The sequence below is a fragment of the Bidens hawaiensis genome, unplaced genomic scaffold (assembly GCF_021521415.1).
Source record: "Bidens hawaiensis isolate Kalapana, Puna unplaced genomic scaffold, B.hawaiensis_p1.1 tig00016126_1, whole genome shotgun sequence".
NCBI classification, from domain to species: domain Eukaryota; kingdom Viridiplantae; phylum Streptophyta; class Magnoliopsida; order Asterales; family Asteraceae; genus Bidens; species Bidens hawaiensis.
This window is the reverse complement of record NW_027492469.1, coordinates 229065-245378: the sequence shown is the minus strand read 5'-3', so window position 1 is coordinate 245378 and position 16314 is coordinate 229065. Positions and strand designations below refer to the sequence as shown.

The window sequence follows — 16314 nt, the reverse complement described above, 5'->3', positions numbered from 1 at the left end:
AAAGAGAAAACCCACCACTATAAGATTCCAAGCGTGAATCGTTATCGTTATCTTATTACACAACATTTGGTTCTGGAAATCATTAACTCAACCACACCCATTCTAATAACTTAACCACACCGCTTTAAATTTCCGCGTGTGTATCTTTTCTTTGACCTTAATTAACTCTCTCTCTCTCTACATTAACACAATACCAGCTTTCTTCGGACACAAAATCCATTCTTCAGACCAACCCACATTCAATCTTGAATCTTTTTTCCAAACCCATCTCAAAAAATCCAATCTTTACCCAAACCCATTAAAAAAAACCCACAATGGTGGCGAATGTGATCAAATGGAGGCCATGGCCGCCGCTTCTGTCAAAGAAATACAAGGTCAAATTGGTGGTCAAAAAAATGGAAGGAGGGTGTTATGATCCTGAGAATGAGAATCATCATAGGGTTGTGGAGATTAGGTGGAAGGGGCCCAAGATTAGTCTGAGTTCTTTTAGAAGAACAGTAATTAAGAGAAATTACACAAGGTTTGGTGTTGACTCAAACGGTGTCGTTCAATGGGATGAAGAGTTTCAAACTGTTTGTACACTTTCTGCAGCAGCTTCTAAAGACAGTAATAATAATAATAATAATAATAATAATAATAATAATAATAATAATAATAATAATAATAATAATAATGTTGTTTTTAATCCTTGGGAGATTGGTTTTACTGTCTTCAATGTAAGTTTCTTGTTTCTTGTTTTTTGTTTTTTATTTATTTATGAGCCCATTTTCATGCTTCATGATTTTTAATTTTTTTACATTTTTAAAATTGGATGGTTTTTTTCCCTTTTGTCATGATGTTGATTATATACATATACATATGCATATGCTATATCTACCTTAATTAGGGTTTTATTGTTCTTGTTTATGATGCTAGAGAAAAATTGTTTCTATTGCATTTTTGTGTATGTTTCTATGAAATTGTGTAACCTTTTGGTGTTAATTTGGTTATTTTTCATATGATTGCTATAAGTTTTATACCCTTTTTGGTTCTTTGGACTAGAAGATATGCAGCTAAGAAAGAAGGAATGAAGATTGTGCTAATGCGATCAATTTTGTTAAGGTTATTGTGCTAAGTTCGTTGTAGTTATTTAATTAAGTTTGCGATAGATGACGAAAGCCCTAGTTTAGCTCGAGATGTGATTGGTGTATTAGTGACGCTTTAATGTTCGTGGATACGTATACGGATGACGCGGATCATAGATTTAGATTGTCGCATATTACGTACCGTTAATTTGTCATGTTATTCGTATCCTATATTGTCCGATTATCAATATAAATAAGTAAATCCGACTGTTGTATTGTATGATGTAACTTCTCACTAAACTAGATTATTAGTTTTCAATAAACTGAATCATTGCATAGCTAACAGCAGAATATTAATCAGATTCACTTTCAAAATGTGATGCTAACTGTCTCCTTTAGAAGTTTTTAGTGAAGCTGATGTTGAGAATCTCTATATCAAGTATTTATGATACTGTTTGCTAATAGTTTTTAATATGATTCTTTTAATCCAGGGATTAAGCCCGGGGCCGAAAAACAAGATTCCTATAATTGGAACAGCATCTTTGAATCTTGCTGAATCTGTTTCTGCTGCTGAAGAAAAAGATCTTGACCTCACCATTCCTCTCACTGCATCATGTGGACCAACCGAACCTTGCCCCTCTCTTCATGTATGTGAACTTAAATCATAGCATTTCATAATTTGTAGTAGTTTATTGTGTTATATGCATGTAGGTCCCACAACAACCACATCGTTATTTCTTAAAAGATTGAAACTTTTCTCAGAAAGGCAAATGTGTATCTACTGAACTATTCCACCCATCGAATCAAAATTTTATGTTTGACTCGGTACATATTTTAAGAAACAAAATACCTAAAATATCCTTGAACAACACAATCGATTTATCGCAAAAGTTGATGATGTGCAATTGGTTTTGCAGATACAACTTAGTTTGACGAGGTTGAGAGGTGAACAGGAACCAGCGGAACTGACACAAAGTCAAAGTCAAAGTCATAGTCAGATATCAGAAACTTCACCAGAAGAAAAAGACGAACTTTCTGCACTCAAAGCTGGATTAAGAAAAGTTAAAATATTTACGGAGTCAATTAGGCGAGGAAGAAAAACGTCTGGTGAGGATGATCACGATAGCAGGAGTGAAGAAGGCGATTATTCCTCATACCCTTTTGACTCAGAGTCACATGAGGAATCTGAAGAAGGCGAGTCAACTGAAGTCAAAGAAGATGATGACACCACTATCAGGAAATCATTTAGCTATGGTACATTAGCATATGCTAATTGTACCACAGGATCTTTTTATGAAGACGGTGTGTATTACAGTAACAAAAAGTCTGATGTCGGTTGCTCGCAAAATGATGATTCAAACACTTCTGATTCTGAACCGTATGTTATTCCTAATCCAAAACGAGGTATCTTTCCTTGGAAGAAAAGAAAATTGAATTTAAGATCACCAAAAAGTAAAGGCGAACCCCTTTTAAAGAAAGCATATGCTGAAGAAGGTGGTGATGACATTGACTTTGACCGCCGCCAGCTCAGCTCCGACCAATCTCTTGGGGTAAAGCCGTAAACTACCCTTTTGTGGTTTTCATTTTTAACATAAAAAAGTTATCCTTTCTAATGTATTCTTGTTTCTTTGAACAGTGGTTTATGCTGAATAATCAATCTACAGTATCTGAATTTGGGGATGATAGTTTTGCGGTTGGAAATTGGGAACAGAGGGAAATAATCAGCCGTGACACGCTGATGACGCTTATAACACAAGTTTTCTTTGCTTCAATAGATCAACGGTCTGAACGAGCCGCTGGTGAGAGTGCATGCACCGTGTTAGTAGCAGTGATAGCTGATTGGTTCCAAAATAACCTCGATCACATGCCGATTAAGTCCCAACTCGATTCTTTGATAAGCGAAGGCTCGTTAGAATGGAGAAACCTTTGTGAAAATGAAGTTTACCGGGCCCGGTTTCCCGACAAACATTTCGATCTTGACACCATTATTGAAGCCAATTTACGCCCTTTATCGGTTGTTCCTGAAAAATCTTTTATCGGGTTTTTTCACCCTGAAGAAATCCAAGAGGGTAGTTTTGACTTTTTGCATGGTGCAATGTCTTTCGATACTATGTGGGATGAGATTAGTCGAGAGTCAGTGCCACGAGTCTACATCGTGAGCTGGAATGACCACTTTTTCGTGTTGAAAGTTGACTCGGATGCATATTACATTATCGATACTTTAGGGGAGAGGCTTTTTGAGGGGTGCAATCAAGCTTATATCTTGAAGTTTGACCGAAACACAGTAATTTATCAACTTCCGGATTCTGAACCCGTTTCTGATGATTCTACCAGAAAGTCAACTTCAGAAACCGTTGACCCAATCAACAATTTGAGGGAAAATGAAGTGGTTATCTGTGAGGGTAAAGAATCTTGTAAGGTGTATCTAAAATGCTTTTTAGCAGCCATTCCAATAAGAGAACTGCAAGCGGATATGAAAAGAGGTTTACTTTCTTCAACACCGCTTCATCAAAGGCTTCAGATTGAGTTTCACTACACTCAGTTACAACCATCACCGAGTTCTGACCTCGTCCCAGTCACTGCCACCTCAGCACCAGAAGTTGATGATGCAGCCAAGCCGGTTGCAACATAGAATAGTTTCACAAAGGGCAATGAGAGTTATAGATTTATAGTTTAAAAGTAACTTTGTTTTTGTTGAATCTTGTTCATAGTTTTTGTGTTATAACTTAAAAGGGAGTCCTAACTGTGTAGTCTCTGTTTCCGTCTTTTGCAAAATGAAGACGTTGACTTTTTTGGTCAACTTTAGTTTTTGGTTTCATATTTTGTTGTTTGATTACTGATTCCAATTCCCATGCTAATGGGAACTGGTGTTTTTGAGGATTTTGTGTTAAAACTTTTGCCTTTAGGTTTGCTGCAGATAAAGATATTGACTTTTTTAGTCAACTTTTTTACATAATGTGTGGTTTGATTCCAACTGTTTTAAATAGAACCCGCTTTCTAACTCCAGCTTCCAAGTTGATGGGCAATTGGTGATTCCGCAATAATGATGATTGTTTTGTGTAACCATCTAACCATGTGACTCGTGTGTTCGATAAAGAACTCGACTTTTTGGTCAACTTTCTCTTTTATGCTCCAAAATGTGTGGTCTGGTTCCACTTCTGTTGATTTGAACCCACTTTCTGATTCCAACTCCTCCAAGTTGAGGGAGCAACTGGTCATGATTCTTTTTATGTTAACCATGTGACTCATTTCATTGGCTCTTTATATGTATTTGCTGTAAAGTTTTCACCTTTTTCATTTGTGGGTGTTGATTGTGACTTTGTGGTCTCTATAAATTTCTTTTTGGTAAGAATTTGTAATCCAAAGTTTACAGGACCCTACCTTGAAGGTTATCTCTATAAATATATATGCAATCGAAAAATTTTAAATTTTAAATCTTATTTGTATTGTAATATTATATCTGTATGTCATATTATTTTTTTAATTTTGAATGTTTATTTGGTTATTTTTATTATATTGTAATATTTTATTATGTAATTATATAAAGTATTAATAATGCCGTATGAAATATTATAATATATATAGGGTCGTATCGAGCTATGTATATGGAGTCTGGGCTAAAAATTTCATAAACTAATTGAACTCTAATTAGGCTTGAGCTCAAACTCAAGCTCATGTAACCTCGTTTCGAGTCAGGCTTTTAATGATTCGGTCTTGAATGGGTAACATATGGCTCAAATGATTCATCTATCTGACTTAAGGACGCTTTGTTGGTATTTATCACATAAACATTGTATACATATGTAACAAACACACACATAATACACCACATGCTACATACTTACATGTAAAGTACTTACTAGACCAAGAGCCTTGGCCAGTGAGTTTTCTTTAGTGGATCAATTTTTTGGTTTATGCATCCTTTGTTTAATCTTTACTCTCATTAACTGTATGTTTGTTACGCTTGTATATCAAAAGAGGCTAGCGGGCTAGCTTGTTGCCCGCTTACCTACCTCTCTATTGTAATTGGATCTTTTTATTTTATGGATATTTTGAGTCAAAAATAGTATTCATATTATATCAAAAATGTTTGTCATCCTCGCCCTCCTAGAACGTAATTTGCATCATGAATGGGATACACAAGTATATAAGTTTTACGTAGCCGTTTTAAAAAAATAATAATAATAAAAATAAAAGTTTAACGTGTCCACAAGTCTTCAAGATGATGGAATTTACACACCGATATGACTTGTGAGTTTGCAAGACAGGATACCGAGAGTCTTTGATGTCTTTTAAGCTCGATGGCCATTTGTACGAGGTCCGTCAAAATGTTTGGAGGTTGTAAGTAATAATAAAAGGTATGATGCATGTATGTATTAAGCTAGATAATGTGATTGTGTTATATTGTATTAATTTGTCGAGTGATGATGACGATGAAGATCCACCAACTTATGAACAAAGCGCCATAATAGAATTTAACGTTACAAAGAAAGGTCAAAAAAACATAGTAACTATGATCATCATACACTTCGACATGTTTTAATAGAACACACATGAATACATGATCCTAAAAACTAACTATATTTATGTGTGTAATAATTAAATTTGTCATTTTTAAACCATTAACGTTTATAATTCCTTTAATTGAACCAAGAGTCCAAGACTACTTCCTTTTATTTTATTATCACCAAACCAAGGCCCAAACCCCAATTGCTATAAATCTGGTGGGTTTAGCTGGGCTTCTTCGTTAATTACATGAAACTAAAAATAATAATCAGCATTTTATTTTAAACACGACACTATAACATATTTATGTGACTATCGGTTCAGATTTTATAAGTCATTGTATTTGTTAAAGAACTATGCACAAATACATTTTATGATATTCAACTTAAATTTAAAACATGTGTTTACAAAATACTAAATTATATCGAGAACAAATCAAATTATGCGATAATGGTTGACATGTGTTAAAATTTTCACTTCTAAATACAAATGTGTATGTAATAATAATTTACATAAAAGACCATCAAACTAATTTGCTATGTTTTTTTTAAACGTTTGACCTATCTATGTGCATAAAGTATAACGTACACATGTATAACTTTTATATATAAACAAAAGTTAATTCAAAAGTTTTTTAATTTAACAAGAGTGAAATAAACATTGCATTTCAACTAGTTTCTAAACTTTTAGTGTTCAAAAAATGAATAGTTTATTTTATTATGTGTGTTCTCCAAATAAATAAATATATATATATATATATATATATATATATATATATATATATATATATAGTTTGCCTAAAACACTTGTAAAAAAGTGTTCTCTCTCTAACCCTCTCCTATGTACACATGTAAATACAAATTGCAATGTCTACGATAAAAATTTACCTATACTATTAAAGTAATAGGCTTTTTAGACATATGGCATCTACCTATTGGTGCATTACTATAGTTTCTATACATACTAAACTTTCTCAAATTTTCTAGCTAATTAAATAATTCAAAAACATATAATATTATTCAAAAGTAAACAATTCAATTAATATATTAATGTTAATGATTATGATATTAAATAAAATAGTAACTCCTAATTTACATATGAAAAGTTGAATACTATTTAACTCTACACATTTTGTTCATATACATTCAACGCACGATGTTGATGGATTAGACACTTTTACATTAACGATTTTATAATCCTCTATATCATTTGAAGTTAACCGTTATTCTTCGTATCCAGTAGACTAAGGTATGTTACTCATCTTTTCCGGTAATGTTTATAATTTCCATGTTTTTTCAATTACATTATGAACATCCAATAGAAAAGCCACAATTGTGACTAAACTTAATACTCTCGGTTGTCCCGTTTTACTAAGTTATATTTTGTGTATTAATTTAAAATCCTTCATTAAATCAAGAAAATAAGACAACATGCTATATACGTTTTTTTCTGTCAACATTTATGGTGTTTCTCATTTTCCTATGGTAAACTTGTTATATTATATTACAAATGTCTTCAAAATCTAAGAAACGTAATTTTGTTCAATCAACCTCTTCCAATAAGAGAAGTAATTCAAATGATTAGCATTTTAATATTCTTTTTTACCCTTCAAATGTTATATAATAATGTTTTTTTCCATAAAATTGCAGTGTCAACACCAAGAGAACCACTTAGTAACATTTCGAACGGTAATAATTTATTTATAACGCTTTAATATAGTAACATATATTTAAATTTATTTTGTTATGTTATTAACTTTAAGTTAAAGCTTACGTCAACGGATATAATATACTATAAACATGAACAAGTACTTCTACCGCGCACGCTGCGGCCGAGCGGATTAAATGCGTTACATGTTTGAAAGCTATCACGTTTTGCGACGGGCAAGAAGTCGGTTGATATCGGTTCTATTGTTATGGTGAAATTTTTGTGGCAAAAGTTTCATTACCAAAGTTGATGGGCCAAAAAGTAAATATATGAAATTAAGTTGAGGGGTCAAAAAAATATATGCGTAAAAACCTTTATGCCAAAAGTCTAATAAACCAAAGTTTGTAACAAAATTTGAGAGGCTAAAAAGGTAATTATTTGAAACTATTGTGATAAAATTATAAGAAAAAAACTTTACTGTTTACCTTTTAAATGCATATATAATGCTTGTGTAATGGTTAGTTGTATATTATGTAGGAATATTTAAACATTGATAAATAGTAAATGTGTGAGTGTAGGAAATAATGGTTTTCAATATATATATATATATATGTATGTATATATATATACTATATATACTGTATAGTCAAATAACAATTGATATTTTTTATGTACTATCAATTTACAAAATGTAGCATACAGAATTAGTCAAAATAAGTAACCTAACATAATGAAATATGTTGTAACCGTCCTTTTCAATGTTGATTGACAACATATTTTAAATACTAATTTAACATTTAATGTCAAAATTCAACTTCAGTTGTTTTTGTTAACTTGTAATAAATATAAGTGCAGCATAATTGATGTAATAATGCCACCAACCTAAATCCAATTAAATTATTTAAGTAAATGTGATGAATACTAACTATTAAAATTTTAAAGTATATTGTTTAGATATTCATATTGAAGTTATGAATTTTTAAAAATATATTATTTTTTACAGATATTCACACCGTATTAGGTTACTTTCCTCAGTACAATTGGCAACATTTTTTGGGTCCATTATAAATACTTAGCCAATTCGCCTAAATCCAATTACATTATAAATTTTATATAATGTGTATGTATTTTCCGGCATGGTGCTTCGTAAGGACGACCGAAATGATAAATTTCAGTTATTTTTTGAGAATATAATTTCTTTGTTAAGTCCTTAAGTTCTATATTACGTATCTGCAGTATTTGTTACCACATTATTTGTGAATATATATGCTTTTATAGGTTTTTTCATGTTTATATAATTTTACATTACATTTATTTGTGTATTTAAGTTACGTACGTAATAGATATCATGTTGTCGTCCTAAAAAAATATACTACAAATTATCTTGCCATTTAAATTATGTGTTTGTTAGACGATTTATATATTTCCACATGTGTCATACATGAGTCAATAGCCTAGTTATATATATGGAACTTAAGTTTAACAATAATAAAAAAAGATGGTTTGTGAGAATACCAATTAGAAATCTGAATAGAATAAGAAAAAGTGTGTACACTTTTTTGGAGTAGTCATATAAATAAACAAAATAATATATGTAAAAAGGGGGTGTGGTCATATAAATTATTATAATAGATGTAAAAAGGGCAACCAAGGGAGCATAAAAGCATTCTCATCCAACCCCTCGTTAATGTGAGGGGTTTTTATAATTTAAAGAGTAATTTAGAGTGTTGTGAGTGAATAGTTTTATATTTTAAAAAAAGTATTGATTTTTCTGTATATTTGAAAAGTTACTGTTCATCCCATATAATTTTTTAATATATTTTTAGAGTGGTTGTGAGTAAAGGAAAGAGAAAAGGTAGTGATAAAGGTTATAAAAAGTATTATTTAATTGAAATAGAGAGAGAAAATGTAGTGAGTTTTAGTGTAATATTTGGTTTAGGGATATGGATGGGATGAGAATGCTCTAACACTGACCACCCTTATTTTATTGCATTTTGTTAAATAATTATTATTTTGGTGTTTGGATGGATATGAGGGAAACACGTGTGTGTGGATTTAATAGGGGTTTCTCCTTTGGTGGGCTTAGGGAGTAGTGGTTTCGCGGACGGTCAAGCCGCATTAAAAGCTGCTTCAGGTAAGGTGGCAAAACATGAAAAGGCGTGTCTTGACAACCAACATGTATTTATTCCTTTTGCTTTTGACACTTTTGGTTTCCTCGCGCCTGAAGCTGTGGAGCTACTTACCCGTGTTCAGCGGGTCATGCATAGTAATGTTATGACTCCAAGATCAGTAAATATAGTTTTTAAAAGATTGGGTTTTGCGATTCAAAAGGGGGTAGTTTCGATGTAATCCAATAAACAATTTATAATATTAATAAAAATGGGTTTTGATTGAAAAAAAAAATTATTATTTAGAAAACCACACAAAGCGTATCCGTCATGTAAATATTTACTTTTTCCTATTTCTTAATAATTTATGATGTTCTTTACTAAAACAGGACTGACTTTTGATGTAGTGTTCAATTATATGATACGCATATATTTTTTTTGTTAACTACAAATTTGTTACCAGAAAACTCACAAGTCCCGCGAATTATGTAACCAATGATCTTTGTTATGATAAAATATTAGCGGTAACAAGATTCAAACATGAGACCTTGTGTTACAAAGAAACTTGTTTACTAGCGATTTTATGGCTAATTGAACAATGCAAGTTTATTATTTGGTTGATTTAATCATTCACTATTTCACTTCGCATATATGATAGTCTTTCAATGAAATTTCTTAGAACTACCACCACTCATGGCTTGTTATGGAAGCAAGTCAATTGAGAATTTAGATATTGTAGCATCTACTTGAGTTTTTAAATGAATAATTATAACAATTCTAGAACCTTGGTAGTGGGTTCCGGTGTCAAGTTATCATAATGCACACAACCAAGAGTTACTATATTGGTGGTCAAAACTCAAAATTTGCATGCATATGTGCCAATATTAAACATCCAACCCGTAATCGCAACAACCTAATGGCAAGGGCAGAGCTCTACCAACTTAGCTATAAAAAAAAAAAAAAAAAAAAGCCTAACGGTAGCATGCATGAAGGAGTCAGACGCTTCTTCTATTCTTTTCGTTGGCGCAGCTGGGTCATCCTCGACTTGAATCAGAGATCTCGCACCACCTATGATTCAACCATTTGGGAAAGAATAAATAGATACCTTTTCGAGAGTGATTCATCCTCCCTAAACGCAACATACAACTCTCTATTATATTGTGCTCTCCAACTCTCTAAGTGTGTCTGTTGACTTTGTTCCCATCTTCTTTCTTACCATGAAAAGTCTTTATGTATGATTAGTCGACCAAATCTTGAAGTTTTTGAATGATGGCCCTAAGATTTTTAAAGGCCGGCTACCAAGATTATTCAACTGACTTTTAATTTAAAAGATCAAACTATACATGTATTTGTTAATGAAGGTAAAAAAAAATAGCATCAATTCAATTAAATTGTTCATTTATTCTTTCTAATTGGTTATTGAACTATACATTACCTTTTAATGGTCATAATTACCTCAAAAACCTTATTGTAACTCTTATTTACCGGTTATACAACAAACTATCATTAGTCATCTAACCCGATCCAACCTAGAACAGAAATTTCGGACTTCGAATTAAGAAACATTCAAGCATTGAAAAAACCACTCTGATTGGAAAAATGGTGAACCGTCGTTGGTTATGGATTTAGTTTGATTATGCGGGCTTCTCGTTTGGTTGAGGTTTTATAAGGGTTCTGGTCCAAAACCAAAATAAGTTATTAAATCGAAGGATTTACATGATTTTTTAAAATACTACTCCTTGAAGAGGTTTAACTACGAAATAATCATACTTCTCCATTTTTATTTGTCTTGGAAATGGAGGCTTTGACGGGTATAATGAATCAGGCTAGCTCGACCGGATTGTTCAAGGGTCTTTGGTGGGGGTAGGGGGTCCGATACGTGCTCACTTTTTATATGCTGATGACATCGTGTTTGTTGGTGACTGGGAAAGGGAGAATGTATTGAACTTGCGACGAATATTAAGATGTTTTTTTCTAGTATCTGGGTTATAAATTAATTTAGCAAAAAGCTGGTTAGACGTGACTCGTGTTGAAGCCCCGGAAAAGTCATAAATGGCTAACCTTTTGGGGTGCAAAACTGGTTCGTTTCCCTTTAAGTATTTGGGCTTGCAAGTTGGTGGTAATATGACATTAGTGGATTCTTGGGAATTCGGTGGTGGAGCTGTTTTGAAAGCGGTTGTCAATATGGAAAGCTAAAAAATTGTCGATTGGTGGGAGAGTAATGCTTCTAAAGGTTGTGCTTAACGCATTACCAACTTATTATTTTTCGCTTTATAAGGCTCCGGAGGGGGTTTTGGAAAAGCTCAATAGACTTCTGCGTGTGTTTTTTTGGGGTGGGTCGGAGGATGAGGGTAAAGTGAATTGGGATGCTTGGAAAAAGGTAATAGCACCGATGAATAAAGGGGGTCCCGGACTTGGTTCGTTATGCAAAATGAACCGAACCTAGTGATGTTATCAAAGTGGTGGTGAAGATTTAAAAGTGAGAAAAGCAGGTTGCGGAGAAATATTGTATGGGCTATTCACCATTCGGAAATGTTGTGGTCGTTTCTACCGGTGAAGCTGTCGCTTCCGGGGCCATGAAAACATATAGTCAACATTGAAAATACGGTTGTTGAGCTCGGGATCGATCTACGTAAGACGTGGAAAATGGAGATAATACTTTATTTTGGCTGGAGCGATGGTGTGGTAATAAAGCTTTTCATTTAAAGTTTCCTTTATTGTTCAACTCAGAGTTAAACAAGTGGTGCAGAGTTTCAGATAGACTGGTTATGCATGAGGGGGAGATTTGCGGGTTATGGGGATGGTTGAGAGTTCCATAGTTGTTGGAAGAAATAAATGAGTTAAGGAAGCTGCTGATATGCTGTCAAGGGGTCCGACTAATTGATAAACAAGACCAGCTCGTGTGGGGTTTGGATGAATGGTCGGGTTTTTTGGTAAAAAGTATAAAAGAAAAGTTTGCTGCAGCCTTGGAGGTAGAATGTGGGTTTATATTTGAGTGGAACAATTTTGTTCCGAAGAAGGTGGGTATTTTAGCACGGCGAGCGAAAATGGAGCGCATCCCCTCGTTATTTTCTCTGGCTAAGAAGAATATTCAGGCACCTTCGGTCATGTGCCCGATATGTGAGGACGAGCTGGAAATAACGGAACATTTACTTCTATCTTGTCAATTTGCCTAATCGGTGTTGAGCATCATTGCTTGCTGGTGCAAGGTTCCTTCAATTTTTGCTTTCTCGACTCATGATCCGTTGGAGCTTTATAAGTACTTGCGATTACCTCCTCGAGTAGCTAAGGCTTTCCATGCGGTATGCCTCACGGTAATTTGGTGCCTTTGGAAGATGAGGAATTCTATGGTTTTTGGAAAGAAGCCGGCACACTTGAATCATATGACAAGCGAAATTAAAATGCTAAGCTTCTTGTGAGCTAAGAGTAGGTCTAAAAATACGAGCATGGTTTGGGAGAAATGGTTGCAATTTTAATCTTATTTATTTATTGTAAATTTGTAATTGGGTGATGGGGAGCCTTATTTGCTAGGTGAAGAGGGGGGTGTATTTGGTGGATGGAGATGTATTTGATGGATGGTTCTGTTGTTCGCTTGCATCTTTCGAGCTTATTTATTTTTATGTTATAAATTTGTTTTGTTGGTCATTAAAAAAGTACTGAAGATTATTTATTAACAAACATGTGGGACCATGCTTATCATTTTAGACGGCAATGTTTAATGAGAACAAAGAAACATTAACTACAAGAATGACTTAAATACCCTCTAATGAAAATGACATATCATCATCACATGAAAATTTTATCAGTTTTTCCTTTTCTTAATATGAATATATGGTAAATTACTAATTTGTAAATAAGACGACTATTATTATGTCAAATGGAGACTTGTGACCGGCTCAAAGTAGCTGTTGACATATATAGTCCACCAACGGTTTTTGACCTTTTCTAAGACCCTCATTTTCTACACCTATTAATTAATGATTTTGTATCCAAGGAAAAACATGTTTTAACCTAACTTCGAAAGACATTTATTATTAAACTAACTTGTAAGTAGAAAATTAAGATAGTCTTGTCCTCGTGTTTGTCAATACCAGAAGTTGGAAACAAAAAACTATTCAACTGAACCCTGAATTTTACTGTTATTTACCACAGAAAATATAAAACAGAAATAAAGTGAACACACCTTTTCAAATAAAAAGTAAAATCTACCCAACTTGAAGTGATCTTTTTGTACCGTTTTAAGTTTTTGGCTTTAGCCCTTGCTAATGGTATGTTTGAATAAATTCCTTCACCATTTGAAGAAAGAATTAGTAGATAAAGATAAACATATAAACACATGTATATATTGCTTTGAATATTGTATGATATAGTTTCAAATGTTTACAGCTTGGGATCAGATTGTGAAGGACGAAGAACCACACGCCATGATCACCCAAACCATCTCAAAACGGAACAAATCTTCTCCTTAACTCCTTGCACTACTACTAACACCCAGGTCCAGCTACGAGGATAACATACGAGCGTTTGTTATGGCTCTCTCGGTTATTTAAACGCTCCCCAATTAAAATTATAGTTGAAACTGATAAAAACAAATAACAATGAAAACATGAAAATGGAACAAATTCAAGTTTATATTTTAAGTTGTATTTAATAAAAATAAAACATATACATAAGCGAGACGCCGAAAGTTGAATTGTTTTCAACTGATTTTTTGCTATATTAAATACAAATATAATGAGCAATAAGATAATTGAGAATTTCGTAATTGTTTAAGCTAAGTTAATCATGCAAAGTCATAAACCTTTTTTAATGTAAGTAATTTAATGAATAAGTCACAATAATTGGAAAAAGTCAAATTAAAACAAATAAAAAAGAGAAATAATAAACACATTTCTTCCTCCCCTCATAGATCATTCACATATTGAGTTTAGACCTTATATTAGAATAGTTGTAACTTTAAAGGTTAGTGATTATGAGCTAAAATTGTATTTTACCAGTTATTAACTTATTATCAAATATCAACTATTTCAATTATTTTTTTGCTAAATAATTTAAAAGCCGGTTAGCCGGAAAAACGATTAACCTGGCCAAATCCAAACCAACACACAACTTGTAGCCCTTAATTCTTAGGCTAATCGCAAACCCAAGGGCCTAAAAACACCTATAAACGCGTTTAGCTAGCTAACACGCCAGATTTCAGCACATACCTTAAAACACTTATTTATCTGTATTCCTACAAATATCATTACGTTCTTGCATCGTTACCTTGTACATGATACAAGTCATGAACTCAATAAAAACTTGTTTCACATAAAACTTTAAAAAAAATAATAGAAATAGTACCAACTTAGCCAACCCAAAACACCCGGCCTCATGGTTTTCTTGGGACATCTCCCCAAAGGACGCCCTTCTCAAGCGGTTGCGTTACCACGGATCCTCCCCCTCATCAACGAATTCCTGATGAACGATGGGTTAGAAATTGTCTTCATACCGTATTTTAAGTATCATGATATGTGCCATCTATCCCTTAACTACAAAGTGAAGTATGTATGGAGCATGCCATGTGAGTATGTGACATCTTATATCATTGTTTAAAAGTTGTAGCATCATGATATGTTCCTTCACAAATCACAAAAACCATTATTCTTACGTACTTGTTTTAGAATCTCAGTTTCTGTCATCAATCTAAGTTTCTTTATAATATCAGTCATGGTTTAGTTCGATGCCATACTGATTTTGGTCTGTTTGTTGATTTTAGTCTGTTTATTGTTATTATGTATAAACACATCCTTTTAAAAGGGAAATTTTATAGCTTACAAAATACATTATACTGAAGACATAGGGCATGAGCTGTTTGGTCTGTTTATGTTTTTATTAAGTGACGTGACTACTTATGAATCGATCAGATACAAGGTGTGTTTGTTTCATAAAAAAAACCCTATTAATAGTTCATGAAGCTTCTTAATGGACAAGTTTCAGAAACACGTTAAATGATTCAGAGACTATCTCTAATTGGTCAGACCTCTTAATGATTCAACAAATGATTGCCAAACTACGTCTAAAAGGGTATCTTATGAATTTAAAACTTTTTTTTAATATATGTGATCTTTGATATTCTATAAAATATATAAAACTTTCTTTAGAAACCAAGTAAAGTTTAAAAATATAATTACTTAGGTAGTGTTTGTTATGAAGGAATTGAAGGTGGAATGTAATAGGTCATTCCAAAGAAATGAAAAAAAACATCTTTGGTTACCATATACATGAATGAAATGGATCATTCCACATGAAATGAAACTCATTTCATTTTTAGGATTTTCATTCTTTTGGGTATGGGTGTTTTTTTTTTTCATTCCTTCAAGGAATGAAAAAATCAAAAAGTCAACCATCATTATTATTATTATAAAATTATAATTATTATTATTATTTTCCAATTATAGTTATTATATTATTATTATATAATTATCATTATTGTTTTGTATATTATAATATAACTATTATTTTATTAGAACTATTACTAATTATCAATATAACTTTTTTTTTAAATTTAATGAGTTAACATTTCACAACGCGTATACGGTTTCACGATCTCGTTGCAGCACGAGGGTCCTAAAAATAGTTATTATGAATATTCATATATTATTAATATTATTTATTTTTATTTTTGTTTCTTTTTTATTATTATTACTAATAAAAATATTAATAATAATAAAGTAATTAATCATTCCATTCTTACATGGTAACCAAACATGACAATGAAATGGTAATGATCTATTTCATTCCTTTGTCCATTCCATTATCACATCCATTCCATTCCCTCATCTATTCCATTACCCCGTACCAAACATACCGTGTTTTAAAGAATGGACCGGACCATGAATCGAACCCGCCACCAACTTGGTTCACTGGGTTTGGGCATTTTTTTAAATGGTTTTTATAAATTAGGCTTTATTGTCGTTTTAAAAAAAATTGCACTCTAGCAATACATA

At 32.5% G+C, this 16314-nt stretch overlaps 1 protein-coding gene across 1 annotated transcript; it reads left to right on the top strand.

Moving 5' to 3' along the window:
• The first annotated feature begins 314 nt into the window (after window positions 1-314).
• Window positions 315-3740, top strand: LOC143550686 (uncharacterized). Its single transcript, XM_077041296.1, has 4 exons — window positions 315-716; window positions 1556-1711; window positions 1982-2614; window positions 2701-3740. The coding sequence occupies exons 1-4, from the start codon at window positions 315-317 to the stop codon at window positions 3694-3696; spliced, it is 2187 nt and encodes a 728-aa protein (XP_076897411.1). The 3' UTR covers window positions 3697-3740.
• The last annotated feature ends 12574 nt before the right edge of the window (window positions 3741-16314 follow it).